General features: G+C 38.9%; 2 protein-coding genes across 2 annotated transcripts in view; both read right to left on the bottom strand.

Moving 5' to 3' along the window:
* Nucleotides 1–583: 583 nt before the first annotated feature.
* On the bottom strand, nt 584–11,925 carry LOC137980391 (lactadherin-like). The gene is made up of 4 exons (XM_068827832.1): nt 11,821–11,925; nt 3,307–3,675; nt 1,913–2,241; nt 584–783 (listed from the first exon to the last, which is right to left on the bottom strand). The coding sequence occupies exons 2-4, from the start codon at nt 3,671–3,673 to the stop codon at nt 631–633; spliced, it is 849 nt and encodes a 282-aa protein (XP_068683933.1). The 5' UTR covers nt 3,674–3,675; nt 11,821–11,925; the 3' UTR covers nt 584–630.
* A 1,479-nt stretch (nt 11,926–13,404) lies between these two features.
* Nucleotides 13,405–14,834, bottom strand: part of LOC137980401 (uncharacterized) — a 12,553-nt gene continuing 11,123 nt past the window's right edge. Inside the window, exon 4 of the mRNA XM_068827843.1 lies at nt 13,405–14,124. Coding sequence (XP_068683944.1) covers nt 14,050–14,124 — 75 coding nt within the window. The 3' untranslated portion in view covers nt 13,405–14,049. The remainder of the gene's footprint in view (nt 14,125–14,834) is intronic.

Below are 14,834 nucleotides of genomic sequence, written 5' to 3'. Positions count from 1 at the left end.
TTTTTTGATCAAAGGGGCACTTTAAATATAGTGAAGAGATGATACTGTTTTTTTTCCGATGGTGACTTGGGGATACTCGGAAAAATGCGAGTGCTCCGAGTATCCTCGGGTCACCATCGGAAAACTATAATCTCTTCATTTCATCCATTGGGGTTAATAATCATACACAAGTTCCATCTCAGCCATTTGAGATATGTTATGAAAGAATGATAATAAATATAATCACTTTATTTAAGTCTCAAGGTTATTTATCCGAGTGCTCTACTAATTTGGGAGACTACAAATAAACTGAAATCAAAACAAATCAAATCAAAGGTTGGTTTTCAAAGAGAGGGGAAAACCGGAGTCAGACCCGGAGAAAAACCTCTCGGAACAAGAACCATCAAACTCAATCCACATATGACGTCGAATTCGGTGAAAGGCAAATGCTCTCACCACTGCGCCAGCGCTGCTTCCCCTTTTAACGTAGAATTTAATTCTATAATATAACGTACGATTTACTACTATAAAACTTGACTAAATTCTTACGACAGACAAAGAACACGGCTTAACCTCCATACAATGACTCAGAGTGGTAGTTTATTTACCAGATTTTCGTTCACTAGAGTAAGGTTGCAATTTAATGAAAAGTTATGGTCCGTTAATAACACAGCCATACAGCTCAACTCTCATGGATATGCTGATATGCCACGACATTGCATAAAAGCGAACATATCTGCTCGTAATTCTTGGCACCAACTTGTGCGAGACAATTGTTCCAATGTCTGAATTTCCCGTAAAAACCTGAAAAATAATATTTAGCTATGTCAATTATGTCCCAGTAGTGCCCTGCTACTTTATTTTATAAAATAATTAGGATAGTACGCGCACTCTCATTGGTTGTCAGACGCCCGTTTTGATCGGCTGATAGGAAATATGAGCGTGTATCAAGAAAATCTGTTTCAATCTAGGAGAAAAAACCCCAGCATTTTCCTTCATTTGTCGACTTATCTTTGAGAAATCATATATAAAAGCAATACAGGACTTTTTTTCTGGTTTCCATAGCCTCATCTAAACACTCGGGGCAGTTGGGAGAATTCTCGACGGTTATGCAAACCCTCGACTGCGTCTTGGACCCTCGACTGCGTCTTGGGTAAGCATAACTGTCTCGAATTCTCCCAACTTCCCCTCGTGTTTAGATGAGGCTATGGAAACACGAAAAACGTCCTCTATTGCTTAAATATGTCTGTCTTTTGGTAGATTCTGACGTCACAGCGAACCACTACATATGCGTGGTCGAGCTGTAAAGATCAAACAACAAGTTTTATCGGCGAGCTTGCTTTGTCATTCACTCATTCTTTCCAATTCCCGAAAAAAAAAAATTAAGGAATAGTATAAAAGTCTCGTGATCACTTCACCTTGTAAACAAAGTGAGAGTATTTTTTGTCATCCACAGTTAAATTGTCAACGATAAACAATGGATTGAAATTTGAAAACTTTGGACATCTTTTTCTCATGCGGTTAAGAAATTGCCGCCCATGCATAGGCAATGCGAAAACCATACGGCGAAACGGAAATTTGGCCAAGCCGGAAAATACGAAGGTGGGAATCATTGTTCTGCCAAAGGTGATATGACTATATCCTTACCAGTTCCCCCCCGCCCCCCCCTCCACCCCCTTTCCGCTCCTTCACTACATAGCTATAAGTGCGCGCGAGATGTTAGAAATGTTGTAAGTGTGAGCTACTCATGTGCAGTTCCTAGTTTTTCGTTTGACCCCGTTACGACCTAAAACCAGCGAAACCGCCATCGTAGTGGTCTCTTTTTTTATCTCAGTACTGTATTTTAAACTTTCCTCTAGCAATGTTTTCCTGAATAAGTTATTTATTTCTCTACTAATGATCTTGAGGACAGTCTTTTTCAAACGACATTTACCTTTTCAGAACCATCGCTTCGATACGCATTCCAGTTTGTTCCGTCCAAGCTCAACAGAATTTTGTATGAAGATACCCACTGAAGATGAGCATAACTAGGCCTCCCCTGTGTTGCTATTTTTGTCACTACTGTCTCCTTGCCAAGGTCAATTTGCAACCACTGTCCAACGGCAAATGTTCCTGCTGACCAAGAGCCAGTACTTTGACTTTTTGCCGCATTGTTAAGCCTGGCTTGCCAGGGTTCATGTGCGGCTCCCCATGTTGAAGAAGCCGTCACCGCTGAGTCCGGTATTGCCCTACTTTCCATTCCAAGCGGATGACTGCGGCATTCTGTGGTTAGAGTGATAACAAATTTTAAGGTCTTCACGGTTGAACCTTGAGCTGGAAAGCCGTGTGTGTCAGCATGATCAATTACGTGAAAGCAATCGCTAGCTGGAACTCGAACTCACATCCTGTGAGAAAACCCTTTCCTTAATCAACAACTTCAACCTGTTTATTCAAGCCTACCTCTGTAATTTGCACGATTTATACATTTTTATGTTGTATTTGTACTCATTAACATTTGTCAGATATTTATATTCAGATTTGCCTCTCATGTAACACTTGCACTGAGGAAGGCTGGAGTTTCTGCCGAAACATGTTGCTCCGAAACATTGAAAATCGTTGTTTTGTATTTAAAAGTTAACATGTCTCTCCTGTTCTCTAGACTTCTTGGTAAAATACAAAGAATAATAAAGCGACAACTTTCTTACGACAATGGTCTTCCAGGCTTCCCGTATGGTTGTTTCAGTTCAGTTGGTGTACGAATATTCACTGGAATCAGTGTATTTTACTCAGGCTTCATAGAATCGATTCTCTTAAGATTACAACTCCGATAGCCTTAACCTTCCCGAAGATTACATCAGATTCTGAACACTCCACACAGATATTAAATTCCCCGAACGCACTTGCGAACCTAACAATTACGTCATCACGTACACATGGATTAGCCTCTCAAATTGTTAATCCACCTCAGCTCACTACGCGGTCTGTCGGTTAATGTCCATCAAGTCGGTCGTTGAACATATTAGGCGGTGAACGAGCCTCAAAATAAGCGAGGAAAATTAATTGTGCTGCACGTGAGGCACCCATTTTATTTCATATTTTTGTGGTACTTTACATAACAACGACATGAAATGAGGCTTCGACGACAACTTGAGCATAACAAATGAACCTTCCACACTTTATTATTAATCTGAAATCAATTTACTTTTAGGATAATTCGCCCACATTATACCACGTGATTCACGAAAGACGTACCATAGTGCAAAGTTATATTTGAAGGTGACATTTTATCGACATTGCCGTCCTATTTATCTTAAAGTCCACATTACTTTATTTTTGGGCATGACATACCTTCGCAAATCAGGAACGGTGTGCATATCATATCCATACCACAATCGAGCTGAGTTTTGCAAGGTATAGATCGGAGAGTGTTTATCATGTAGTTTGTATAAAGCTCACGTCTCATGTCTTCTGGGTGAGACGCATGCGTCTTGTCATTCAGTTCACAGCTTTTGTCCACGTGATAAAAGTTGCTGCTTTTACATCCGGGATATGCCATGCAACGCCAGATACAATCTTCTACTTCGTCTGCGGTCTCTGTCTTGATGATGTGGTTTCGAAGAACTTGTCCCTGCACGGAGTAAGTTGCTGTGCAAGAACTCGCAAATTCTGACCTCAACACCAAGTAAATGAGTAGAGATATCACGACAAAATTCATTCCTGTGTCGGCAAAGAACAATTTTAAAAGTCTCACATTTGTAGAGTATTTTTATTACAGGGCGCTAGTAAATTTTGATTTAGATTCATAAAGCTTAGGTCAAAGTCCGGCGTTTGAGCAGAGAACGGCATTTGAATATGAAACTTAGCGTTATGGAAGTCATTTCGCGATTATTGTGAGTCGTCAAGTAAAATATGTAACAACTAATTTGGATTGATAATGGTGTGTTTGAAGAAGAGAAAAATGAAAATTTATAGTAGGGTTCCCACGTTCTTCATATAAATTCTAAAGGCGTTAGTTTTTAAAGAACATCTGGTGCTTCGCCGATGGCTGTTTGAAACACGAGAATTTGGAAGTATAACCCGTATTGTACAAAGTAAAATGCGGACTTTTCAAGTGTTGTTTATTCCTTCGTCTGGAGCAGATATTACAAGAGGGTAACCCTCGAATCGTCAGCTTTGTAAAATTTAGTCATTTTTAATACGTGGCTGCCAGCACGAAATTTCGTGACAACGTTATTCTACGTTTTACGTGAATGGCATGAGGTGCAGCTGCTGTTGTGTCTACATTTCTTTCATTACTGGGCCAGTTTTGACTACAACAAGGGGCCGAGATATCTCATGGAGTGCCTTAGGGACTTTCAGATCTGCGACGGCCAAGTCAACGAAAACGCCACCTCAAAAAATATCTTTGCACAGTTATTTGTTATAATTTCATCTCTTTCATGTCGCACAATGTGGGCGAAAATAGATTGGTACGAGCGATTTCAGAGCAAAAATACAGAATGAAAGATTCACATTTGAACGCTCGCGTTGTCGTCAAAACCTCAAATTTGGTGATTTCACGTCGTTGTTGTGCAGAGCACCGCACGAATATCTGCTAAAATGCGTGCCGCACGTGCAGCACGATTATTTTTCCTCTTTTAACCAATGATATTGTAGTTGTTTCGTGGTGTTCTCGTTGACGACCGCGTCGTAGATCTTAAAGTCCCTAATTTTTGTAGCCCGAAGACGCGCTTATTAATTAACTTTTCAATGTTTCACCACAACAGAAGTTTGTTGAACGAACCGGCTTATACTCAAAGTTTGTCAGGTTATCACGGAATAAATCGGTCTGAGAGTTTCAATATGGGCACCGAGCAATTAACGGTTAACGTCTCAGTGAGTGCACTCGTGACCACTGAATAAGACCGAATGCATAAATGGCGGCCAAAAAAATATTCTTTTGTTTATGTGCTAATTAGACTCACTAGCCTCGCTCTCAAGCAACATTTCTTTTGTATTTTGTACATGCCAACGAGGCTAGTGAGTCTAATTAGCACATAAGGTAAAGTCTGCTTACGAGCCTAGAGGGCCCATCAGGCCGGCGCTTATCTCCGGTTTCTTTAGCATGAAGCGACTAGGATTATTTCTACTCCCCCCTGGATGGGATGCCAGTCCATCGCAGGGTTACCCCCAGCATTAAATTCGCCGGTACCCATTTATATACCTGGGTGGAGAGAGGCACCGTGGGAGTAAAGTGTCTTGCCCAAGAACACAACACAATGTTCCCGGCCAGGACCCGAACCCGGACCACTCGCTCCGGAGGGCCTGTTTCTCGAAAGTCCCGGTAAATACCGGGCCCGTTTACTTACCGGGACTGTTACCGGGAAACTTTATCGGGACCGAAAGAGTGTTTTTCGAAGCACCCGTACCTTTCCCGGTACTTATCGGGGCCGATAAAATAAATAACCGGGAGTTACCAGGCTCTTGCGTGCACTTCACGCTCGTCATGAAAAGAAGGAGAATGACTTGGCACTTGATCCGTAGAGCTTGTGGCATCCAGTTTCCCAACCGAGCGCTGCGATGTAAACAAAGGTGGCGTTCGAAACACTGACCTTCAATCGTTCCTTTTTACACCTTCTAGCAGTGAAGGCGACTTTTTAAACCTCATTGGCGGGAGAAATTTTGCAAAAGGTGTTTAGATGGCAGGATTTTTTTTTATTCAGGTTTTTTGTAAGCAACACTTTTAGTTTGCTGGGAAGCAACGCTCTTTTGGAGTAATAAAAGCTCAGAAAATGTTACAACGAGGTACCGGTTAAGCGAAATTCTCGATCTCGAAGGCTTCGATTCAATACAAGTAGTAGATTGCAGCGTACAGCTAACCAGTGGAAGGAGGTATGTCTTTGAGTCATCGTTTAGCATTATCAGATGTTTTGAATTCTCTTCAAGAACATCTGTTTTCAATTTTATCTCGACAGGTACGTCGGGTGGAATTCCGTCTTACCTCAGGTTCACTGCATTTATTTCGATTTTCATTGGCATATATATGCGAACACTCTCAAGATACACTATTTGAAAAAAAATCACGTTTATTTAATGAAACCAAAATAATATTCTTAATTATATTGTTATTTATCATAAGGGTATAGTAGATTTTAAAAGACATTGCTAAAAGGGATCAATTAGTACGTAATCACTTATTAGTTTAGGGGATAATTCTATCCTTGATTTATTGTGACTCCTTCGAGTCAAAGATACTTGGTGAACCCCTAGCTGGAAGTAAGATAATTATTTTGTTAAATTTTTGGCACCTTTATTAAGGGGGTGGCACTTAACTACAGAAGGACAATGGTTGCTAAGGAACCTGTTTAGTCAAAGAGCCCTACAAAAAGGTTGCATGGATGGTTCTTTGAAGTAATTCTTTCGATGGAAATCTGACATCACTTCAATAAAGGTGTATGCGCAACTACAATCGTGGTCAAATGTTGTTGGGAAGGTTGCGCGCATCAGCTCACTCCGCACTTAATTCGATTTTTCTAACTATTGGCTGAAGTATTTGAGAAATACCATGCTCTTGTGGCCCCCCTCCCCCATATTCAATGTTGGAGTTCTTCAGGTAACAAAAGTCACCCTTTTTTTCCCCTGGAAAATCCAACATTGAAAAGGGGGAGGGGGGTATCTGTAAAATGAAATTACCTTCCCAACACTTTTGTCCATGAAGGACAATGACTCCAATGACAATGACTCCATGAAGGAGAATGACTTGGCACTTGATCCGTAGAGCCTGTGGCATCCAGTTTCCCAACCGAGCGCTGTGATGTAAACAAAGGTGGCGTTCGAAACACTGACCTTCAATCGTTCCTTTTACACCTTCTAGCAGTGAAGGCGACTTTTTAAACCTCATTGGCTGGAGAAATCTTGCAAAGGGTGTTTAGATGGCAGGATTTTTTTTTATTCACGCTTTTTGTAAGCAACACTTTTAGTTTGCTGGGAAGCAACGCTCTTTTGGAGTAATAAAAGCTCAGAAAATGTTACAACGAGGTACCGGTTAGGCGAAATTCTCGATCTCGAAGGCTTCGATTCAATACAAGTAGTAGATTGCAGCGTACAGCTAATCAGTGGAAGGAGGTATGTCTTTGAGTCATCGTTTAGCATTATCAGATGTTTTGAATTCTCTTCAAGAACATCTGTTTTCAATTTTATCTCGACAGGTACGTCGGGTGGAATTCCGTCTTACCTCAGGTTCACTGCATTTATTTCGATTTTCATTGGCATATATATGCGAACACTCTCAAGATACACTATTTGAAAAAAAGTCACGTTTATTTAATGAAACCAAAATAATATTCTTAATTATATTGTTATTTATCATAAGGGTATAGTAGATTTTAAAAGACATTGCTAAAAGGGATCAATTAGTACGTAATCACTTATTAGTTTATGGGATAATTCTATCCTTGATTTATTGTGACTCCTTCGAGTCAAAGATACTTGGTGAACCCCTAGCTGGAAGTAAGATAATTATTTTGTTAAATTTTTGGCACCTTTATTAAGGGGGTGGCACTTAACTACAGAAAGACAATGGTTGCTAAGGAACCTGTTTAGTCAAAGAGCCCTACAAAAAGGTTGCATGGATGGTTCTTTGAAGTAATTCTTTCGATGGAAATCTGACATCACTTCAATAAAGGTGTTTGCGCAACTAGTCCCAGTCCTCGGTCTCGAAAAGAACAAAAAGACGAGGCGGTTTTTTCATCGGATGGGTACCGTCCCATCAATATTTGTAAACTGTAGCTTGGAATTTCTATTTGGGCAAAAAATGGAACTGATATTTTGAAAAGTGCATCAGAGGAGGGCCGTAAATCCATGCTACACTGATTTTGTGTTAGATTGTTCTTGTACTGTTGCATTAAAAATTTGTGAAAAACATAGTTAACTCGCTGAGTTTTAGGCATTTTCTGTTTTGGCCATGTGATTTACCAAATATGGTTGTCAGTTGAATCAGTAGAAGAAATGTTAAATAGAACACACTTGGCAAAAAGTGGTAACTGCAGAGTTAAAGAGACTCAAGAAATGATTATTTGAAGGGGTCCATAGCAACAGTTTGGTAGTTAAGAGCCATCCCCCTTAAACCTGATTGTTTTCATGCGGCAATAATGACTTTAATGCTGAATTAAATGTGTCGTCAGTATTTCAAACTGTGATAGCATCTTACAAGCTACCAGCACACAAGGGGCCGTTACACGTCTCAACCCTTATGGGTTTCTGATAATACTCAGTCATCCTAAAATCACATTTGATGAACAGGGTTTTGTTAAGCCATGATGAGTCCAGGTGATCTGGTGGTAAATTTGCAGTCTTAAGAAAAGATTGATTTTGTTGTACTCATTTTCATGTCTTTGAGACAGATGTCCGGTTGATCATAAACAAGACTGGCTAGATTCTAGAATACCCGTCTACTTAATTTGTGTAGGAATAGCGTCTGTTATTATATGCCTAGTACTTCAAAGGGCACTACTGCAAGAATACAATAGTGGCCAGGTACCCTATTTTAGAATCACTTTGTGTTACATTATATTTATATAACACTCGACCAATGGAAATGAAGCAATTGAATGATTAATTTTATTAGTAGTTTTATTTTTATGAATGCTCCATGTCTTGGGCAATTTTATTGTCAAGTTTTGGCTTTTGTTTGTTTTTTTTGTTGTTACTTTTAACATAGATGCAAAACTATTTTGCTTGTATGTATCAGGGGGGTTTCATTTATTAGCTCATAGGAAGGGGGGGGTGGTTGGCAAAATTACTTGGAAAGTCCTTCAAACATTTTCCAACCCCCCTCTATAGTAATGGCAACAATCACATAACCCCAATCTTTATCCAGCATTATATCTCAACCCCCCTCTTTCTCTCCCTCATACATACGGGAGCCACCAAACTTATACATGAAAGCAGAACAGCTCAGACAGTTCATCCAATGCATTCATGTGTTATTAGCATTAACGCTTATATTCAACATTTTCAACTCTACTCATCTATATCCTTAGAAGCAACAATTCAGCAGGAGGCGTAGCAGGGTTTTTCCGTTTTAATAGGTACCCACAGGAGGGTGCAGTGAAACAAGGGCTTTCTGCATGAGCCTCTAGGGAGGATCTGGAGGCATGCACCCCAGAAAATTTTTATTATTAGGGCCTCAGAAATGCCATTTCCCATGTTTTCCAGGGGTAAGTTTCATAAATCAAAGCATGAAAAAAATGCTAACTATTCACTCGCAGTAACTTTGTTGTTTATTTGTCAACCTTTGGAACTACTGATATAAGTGTTTAGTAGACGAGTGCATTATCCAGGGTAAATGTGACTACAGGAAAAGGGAGAGACCTCTCCCTTTACAATGGAAATATCAAATAAATAAATAAAATAAAATGTTTATTTTTTGGATTTTTGGAGGTACGCATGTGGGTATGTGCGTGTATGGTCGCTACGCCCCTGTTCAGCTTGCATACCATCACAAAAAGTAAAATATATGGCATCCCTCACTTTTAAAACTTCATAGGAAGGGCAGTGCATTTCCATGTCCAGACCATTGGGAGTTAATCATTACAGGTATTTCCCAATAAAGGCATTTCCCTGTTCCCAGGAACAGTTTTCCAATGGCCAGGAAAATGGGTGTAATATTATAAATCTTTTCTAATAGGTACATTCAGCTTTGAAGTCAGCGAAATGAAGTGGAAAAGCCAACATTTCAATCAACCCCCCTCAAAAGGCTGCTCAATATATGACAATTATAACCCCCTGAATACTTTTCCAAAATAACATTCCCCCCCCCCCTGATGTGCCTAATAAATGAAAGCCCCCTTACTGTTTCCCTTTTTTGCGGTGTCATTTAAAATGAACTCACCTGATGACTGTTGAGGGGCTTTTGGACAAAGTGACCCAATAAAATTAATGTTACTGTTAGAGTGCACCTCACTCCAAGTGTTTTTCACTGCAAAGTTGAATCTTTCCATCTATGGCAAATACATTTTTCCATGTTCTCCTTGAAAATTGGTTTCAATGCACAGTAAATTTAACAAAACTCTCTCCATGTTTTGTCACTTTCAAGGCCTAGCTAGCAAGAAGCAATAATCAAGTCTTTAACCGAGGTGATCCCTACCAAACTGCTCTGCATTGCAAAAAAGTTCAAAACAGTTTGTTCCGTTATAGTTTAAATTAACTCATGCCTCTTATTAGCTTTGCAAATATCTCTCTGGTGTTGAGATTCATCTTAAACAAAAGAAAATATTTGAGTTAAGTTGGGCCTAAGTTATGTAGAAGCTATTGAGTAATGGAGGCGAGGCAGAAATTTGCTGCTTTGCACTGCCCACCAGAGTAATCAAGGAGGGAAATCTTGTCTTCCTTAGGCCAAAGGCCCTCTCAGTGGTGTTCTTCATTTTTGTATGGGCCTTCTGGTACCTGTAAGGATTGATTGCATACCCACAGTCTCCCAGGAGTCACCCATTCCCGCCTCCTCCACCCTCCAATAGTTGAATCATGTACAGAGCCATGCCATATGCAAACAAAATTTGTAGATGGCAGGTGAGCATTGCACACTCTCATCAAATTAATAGCATGAAAACCCTTGTGGCAAACAGAGAGATGTTCATCACTGTCTGGGTGCCAGATAGGAATGAGAGAGCTATCAATTGCTCCAATCACTGTGGGAAAGCCAGCTATAGGGTAAAGTACGGTCACAATTGCCTGAAAGATTTATAAACATGAATTTATTGTCACACTTGAACACCACCAAAACAAAACAGAGACAAAGCGGACCGCCGTGGAAACAACGTACGCAAAGAAGTTCATTGTTTGATGAGCATTAATTGATAGGTTTTGTCGAGTTTGAGTCCATGGCCAAATAATAATTCCTTTTTTTCTCGAACACAAGCATGTTTTATTCTTACACAAGGAGACAATTTCCTCTTTGCTGTTTCAGACAAACATGCAGCATTTACCTGGGTGTGTTTTGTTTTTTGCTCAATATCACGTGATGGTCAATCGCTTATCCTTTCCAAATTTTCCCTGCCAGTAGTTTGCATCCATTTATTTATTTATTTGTATGTTTTTTTTTTCTAACAACATGTCATTTGTTTTTTGCTGGAAATGCTGCAGCTAGTTGTTCCCTATTAAGACTCTGGGTGCTGCGAATTTAGATGTGAAAAAAAGTAGACACAGGCCAACACAAGGCTTGCTTTATTGCCGATTATATCGAAGTTTAATATATTAACATCTGTAGTTTTACGGCACCGAAAGTAGGTGGGTACGTCTTGACTATTAGCCTGTATTGGTTAGCCTGAGTCTCCGCGAATTGCTGTCTCTCTAGATCTTCTTTACAATACACCGTTCAATCAGCCAATTTAATCTTCCTGTTGACAACCTATGCCTCTCAACGACTTCTGTATCGGTCATATGATTCAGTACAGGCCTCCATTCGTATGTTCTTGGCCGACAAACTGCGTAACAAAAGTCCGTCTTCGGCAGCCATTTTGTTTTGTTGCAGAAAAATGATGTTACCCGTAAACTTTAACGGGAGAGTAACGGGAGCTCCAAAGCTCCCGTAAGTTACCGGGCAAGTTATCGGGAAAAATAACGGGATCGAAATTAACGGGAGATTCGAGAAACACCCGAAAACTTATCGGGTAATTACCGGGTGACTTACCGGGCACGGTAAGTTACCGGGTCTTTCGAGAAACAGGCCCCAGGCCCCGAACCCGGACCACTCTCTGGAGTCGAGCGCACTAACCATGAGGCCACCGCGCCTCCCAATTAGCACATAAACAAAAGAATATGTTTTTGGCCGCCATTTATGCATTCGGTCTATATCGTAAATAAAAGGAAAAACAAACAGCTTACTTTGTTATAATCACCAACAGAGAGACCTGGTAGAGAGAAGTTCGATACAAAAATCTTCAGATTTTTCAAGCCGCACAGACAGGAACAACTGCCAAGGTGTTTTCCTGTCGTTTTAAAAGACACAACATTTACTCTATTTTTAATCAATTATTTATGAGAAGAAAGCCGAAGAAAGCACGTTTCGCGGCAACTGGTGGGACCGAATCTAAAAAGAATGGTGTTTTAATATTATTCCCATTGAAAAAATGTCGCTGAAGCAGTGCCATTAGATTTCGGATGGAACAGCGTGCCTCTAAATTTGACATATAGGGTGAGTTTTTTGGGAAAATCCAAAAACGGATTCTTGAATCCAAAAATGGATTTTGCGTTTTTCGGGCAAAATCCAAAAACGGATCATGAATCCAAAGTATCCACACTCGAGGAGGATACTTCGGATTAAATCTAAGTCCGGTTTTTTGAGATTCACCATTTCAGTGTTTTTTGGGAAAAGATTTGAAAAAAGTATTTTTGACAAGTGGTTTTCCATGCAAAAATGATACACAACAGCTACCGTACATGACAGTTTAGCCCAAATGTTTTTACCGTACGATCGAACACATGAAGAGGTCAAAAGTAGTTACTGGGTTTCCTGCAAATTTCACACCAGAAATTACACTAAAAGTTTCTTGACAGCAACAATATTGTTAGCACCTTTCCTACAGCTAAAATAGATCGTTAAGGTATTTTTTCTGGTGGCATTTTCATTTAAGAATTTCTCCAAAACAAACTTAACCGCTATTGCTGTTGAAATTTTAGCAAATTCAATAAGAAATGACCAGTCCGCGATAATGGGTATAAATATTAACTAAAGGGGAAGGAGTATAAGATTTCACAATATGCAGACGACACCCCCTGTTTCGTGCAAGACATAGATTCAGTTGTAAAACTTTTTGAGAAATTAGAGGCTTTTAAAAGTTGTTCGGGATTGGAACTAAACAGATCAAAAACGGAGGCAACGTGGTTGGGAAAAAACAATCCACAACCCACAAATGGCTTCGGCATTAACTGGCCCCTGAAGTGTGTGTCTCACAGTGTTATTTCAAGGAGTAGAGTTAACTCCAAAAAGGGAGTTAAAAAAAAGGTACAAAACCACTCCATTTTTGGAGTAAAATTCACTCCGGTATTGCTTACTCCGTTTTTGGAGTAAAATGTACTCCTACATCTTTTACTCTTTTCTTGGGGTAAAAATCTACTCTGGACAGTATTGTTTACCCCTCCTGTGGTGTAAAATTCACTACAATACAAGAGTAAATTTTATCCTTCTATTGGAGTGAATTGAACTCTTTAAATGGAGTTCAATTTACCCTTGACAGAGTTAAATTAACTCCAAAACTGGGGTGAGACAAAAAGGTACAAAACCACTCCTTTTCAAGAGTAAAATTTACCCTCTTAAACTTTACTCCCCTTGTCAGAGTAATATTTACTCTTTCTACAGAACACATTCACCCTCACTAGATCTACTGTACCTTCATTTATAGTCAGATTTCTCATAAAACCATGAAAAGTTCATTTTTTTTTTAAATATTATGCAAAGAAAAGACCAGGTTTACAATGAAGCATCTAATACTGGTAATTTTAATCATAAGATTGCAAAGAATGCACATCGATATGCATGATAAATACAATCTGTATACACATACAAATACATCACAAAAATCAAAGCTATCTTTATTCTAATTATTCGGGCAATAATAAAATGGCAATCAGCTGAATGTGTTCTTGCCTTAAACAAAGATAAATTGAGTGGTTTGTGTTTTGATTACAGATTGCAACAATGAATGGCTGCAAAAAAACTTCAATTACAAAAACTAAAGCATACAACATACTTGGATAAATGTGACTCAGTATAACAAAATGGGTTTTATGTACATGTAATACAAGTCACTTCTTACAGAAAGAAGTCAAACGTAAAAAAATGGAACATGCCTTAGGATAACTGCCATCGTTGACCTTTACCAATGTGTTCTTTTTTTCTCCAACAGAATTGTTTTCAAAAAGAAAAAAAAAACACAGAACTTATGCTGATAATTTACATTAAGAAAAAAGTAAAAACTTTTTGTTTCCAAAAAGAAGAAGAAAAACCCTGAGATTAAGCTGATAATTAAGTATGCTCCCAGCAAAACAATTACAGCGAATGAAAGTTTTAACAAAACCTTGCTTTAATTCTGCCACAAGGTAAATGTCTCTAGTTCAATTAGTGTGCCAGTTAGCAACAATCCTTGCAAATGTTGTTTTTAGAACCTCTCCATTGATTGACTCATCAGCCTTAAAAGTAATTAAAGAAAATAATGATTAGTATCATCCCTTCCAAAATTAAGATCATTCGACAATATTCTAACAAATTAGGAAGAGAGCACAAATCTAATACATCCCTAATCCTGAGAAACAAAAGACACCAGCCACCGAATTTGGAGTACCAAATAAATGGAACCACATGTAATACCGGTACTTGCATGAGATTATATCTGTAACATTGTTCTTGATTCATTGAGTAACTCTGCAGTTAACTATCAAATTAATTTTGTCATATTGATTAGATAAAAGTACAAATATAGTGGTGGAACTCATGGAACAAATCTTGAAAATATATTGCCAGATGCTTTCTTTGTCTTCAACACTTTTCCAAAAAAAATTATGTGTGATGAGGTATTTAGAATTATCTCATTTAACAGTATTTCAAATTTTAAACTGAAAGCAGATATTGGGTGAGACAATGGATAAATGAAACTACAGCATCATCTTCCGCTAATCGCTACTCCATTACTAGTCTATACGTACACAGGCCTGTAACTCAGACAGTGCTTTATAATTATTTTATTGCAGTGACTGTCAAGAATTAGTTGTTAAAGTGTAATTTATGTGAGTTATTTGTAAATATCTATATGCATCACTTGTTTAAAAGCAACAATCAGCTTCTAAGTCTTTCAGACTTTCAGCTGTCTGACTGCATTACAGGTTTTTTACAGAAACATGCC

The sequence above is a fragment of the Montipora foliosa genome, chromosome 12 (assembly GCF_036669935.1).
Source record: "Montipora foliosa isolate CH-2021 chromosome 12, ASM3666993v2, whole genome shotgun sequence".
Classification (NCBI taxonomy): Eukaryota; Metazoa; Cnidaria; class Anthozoa; order Scleractinia; family Acroporidae; genus Montipora; species Montipora foliosa.
Note: the sequence above shows the minus strand (reverse complement) of the source record. Positions and strands in the feature narration are given on the sequence as shown.

Excerpts from the sequence above, each read along its gene's own strand:
- LOC137980391 (XM_068827832.1), bottom strand. The coding sequence starts at position 3,673 with ATGAATTTTGTCGTGATATCTCTACTCATTTACTTGGTGTTGAGGTCA. Across the intron at positions 2,242-3,306 it reads ACCGTTCCTGATTTGCGAAG|AATGCCGCAGTCATCCGCTT; the intron begins GTATGTCATGCC and ends CTCTAACCACAG. Across the intron at positions 784-1,912 it reads GAAGCGATGGTTCTGAAAAG|GTTTTTACGGGAAATTCAGA; the intron begins GTAAATGTCGTT and ends ATTATTTTTCAG.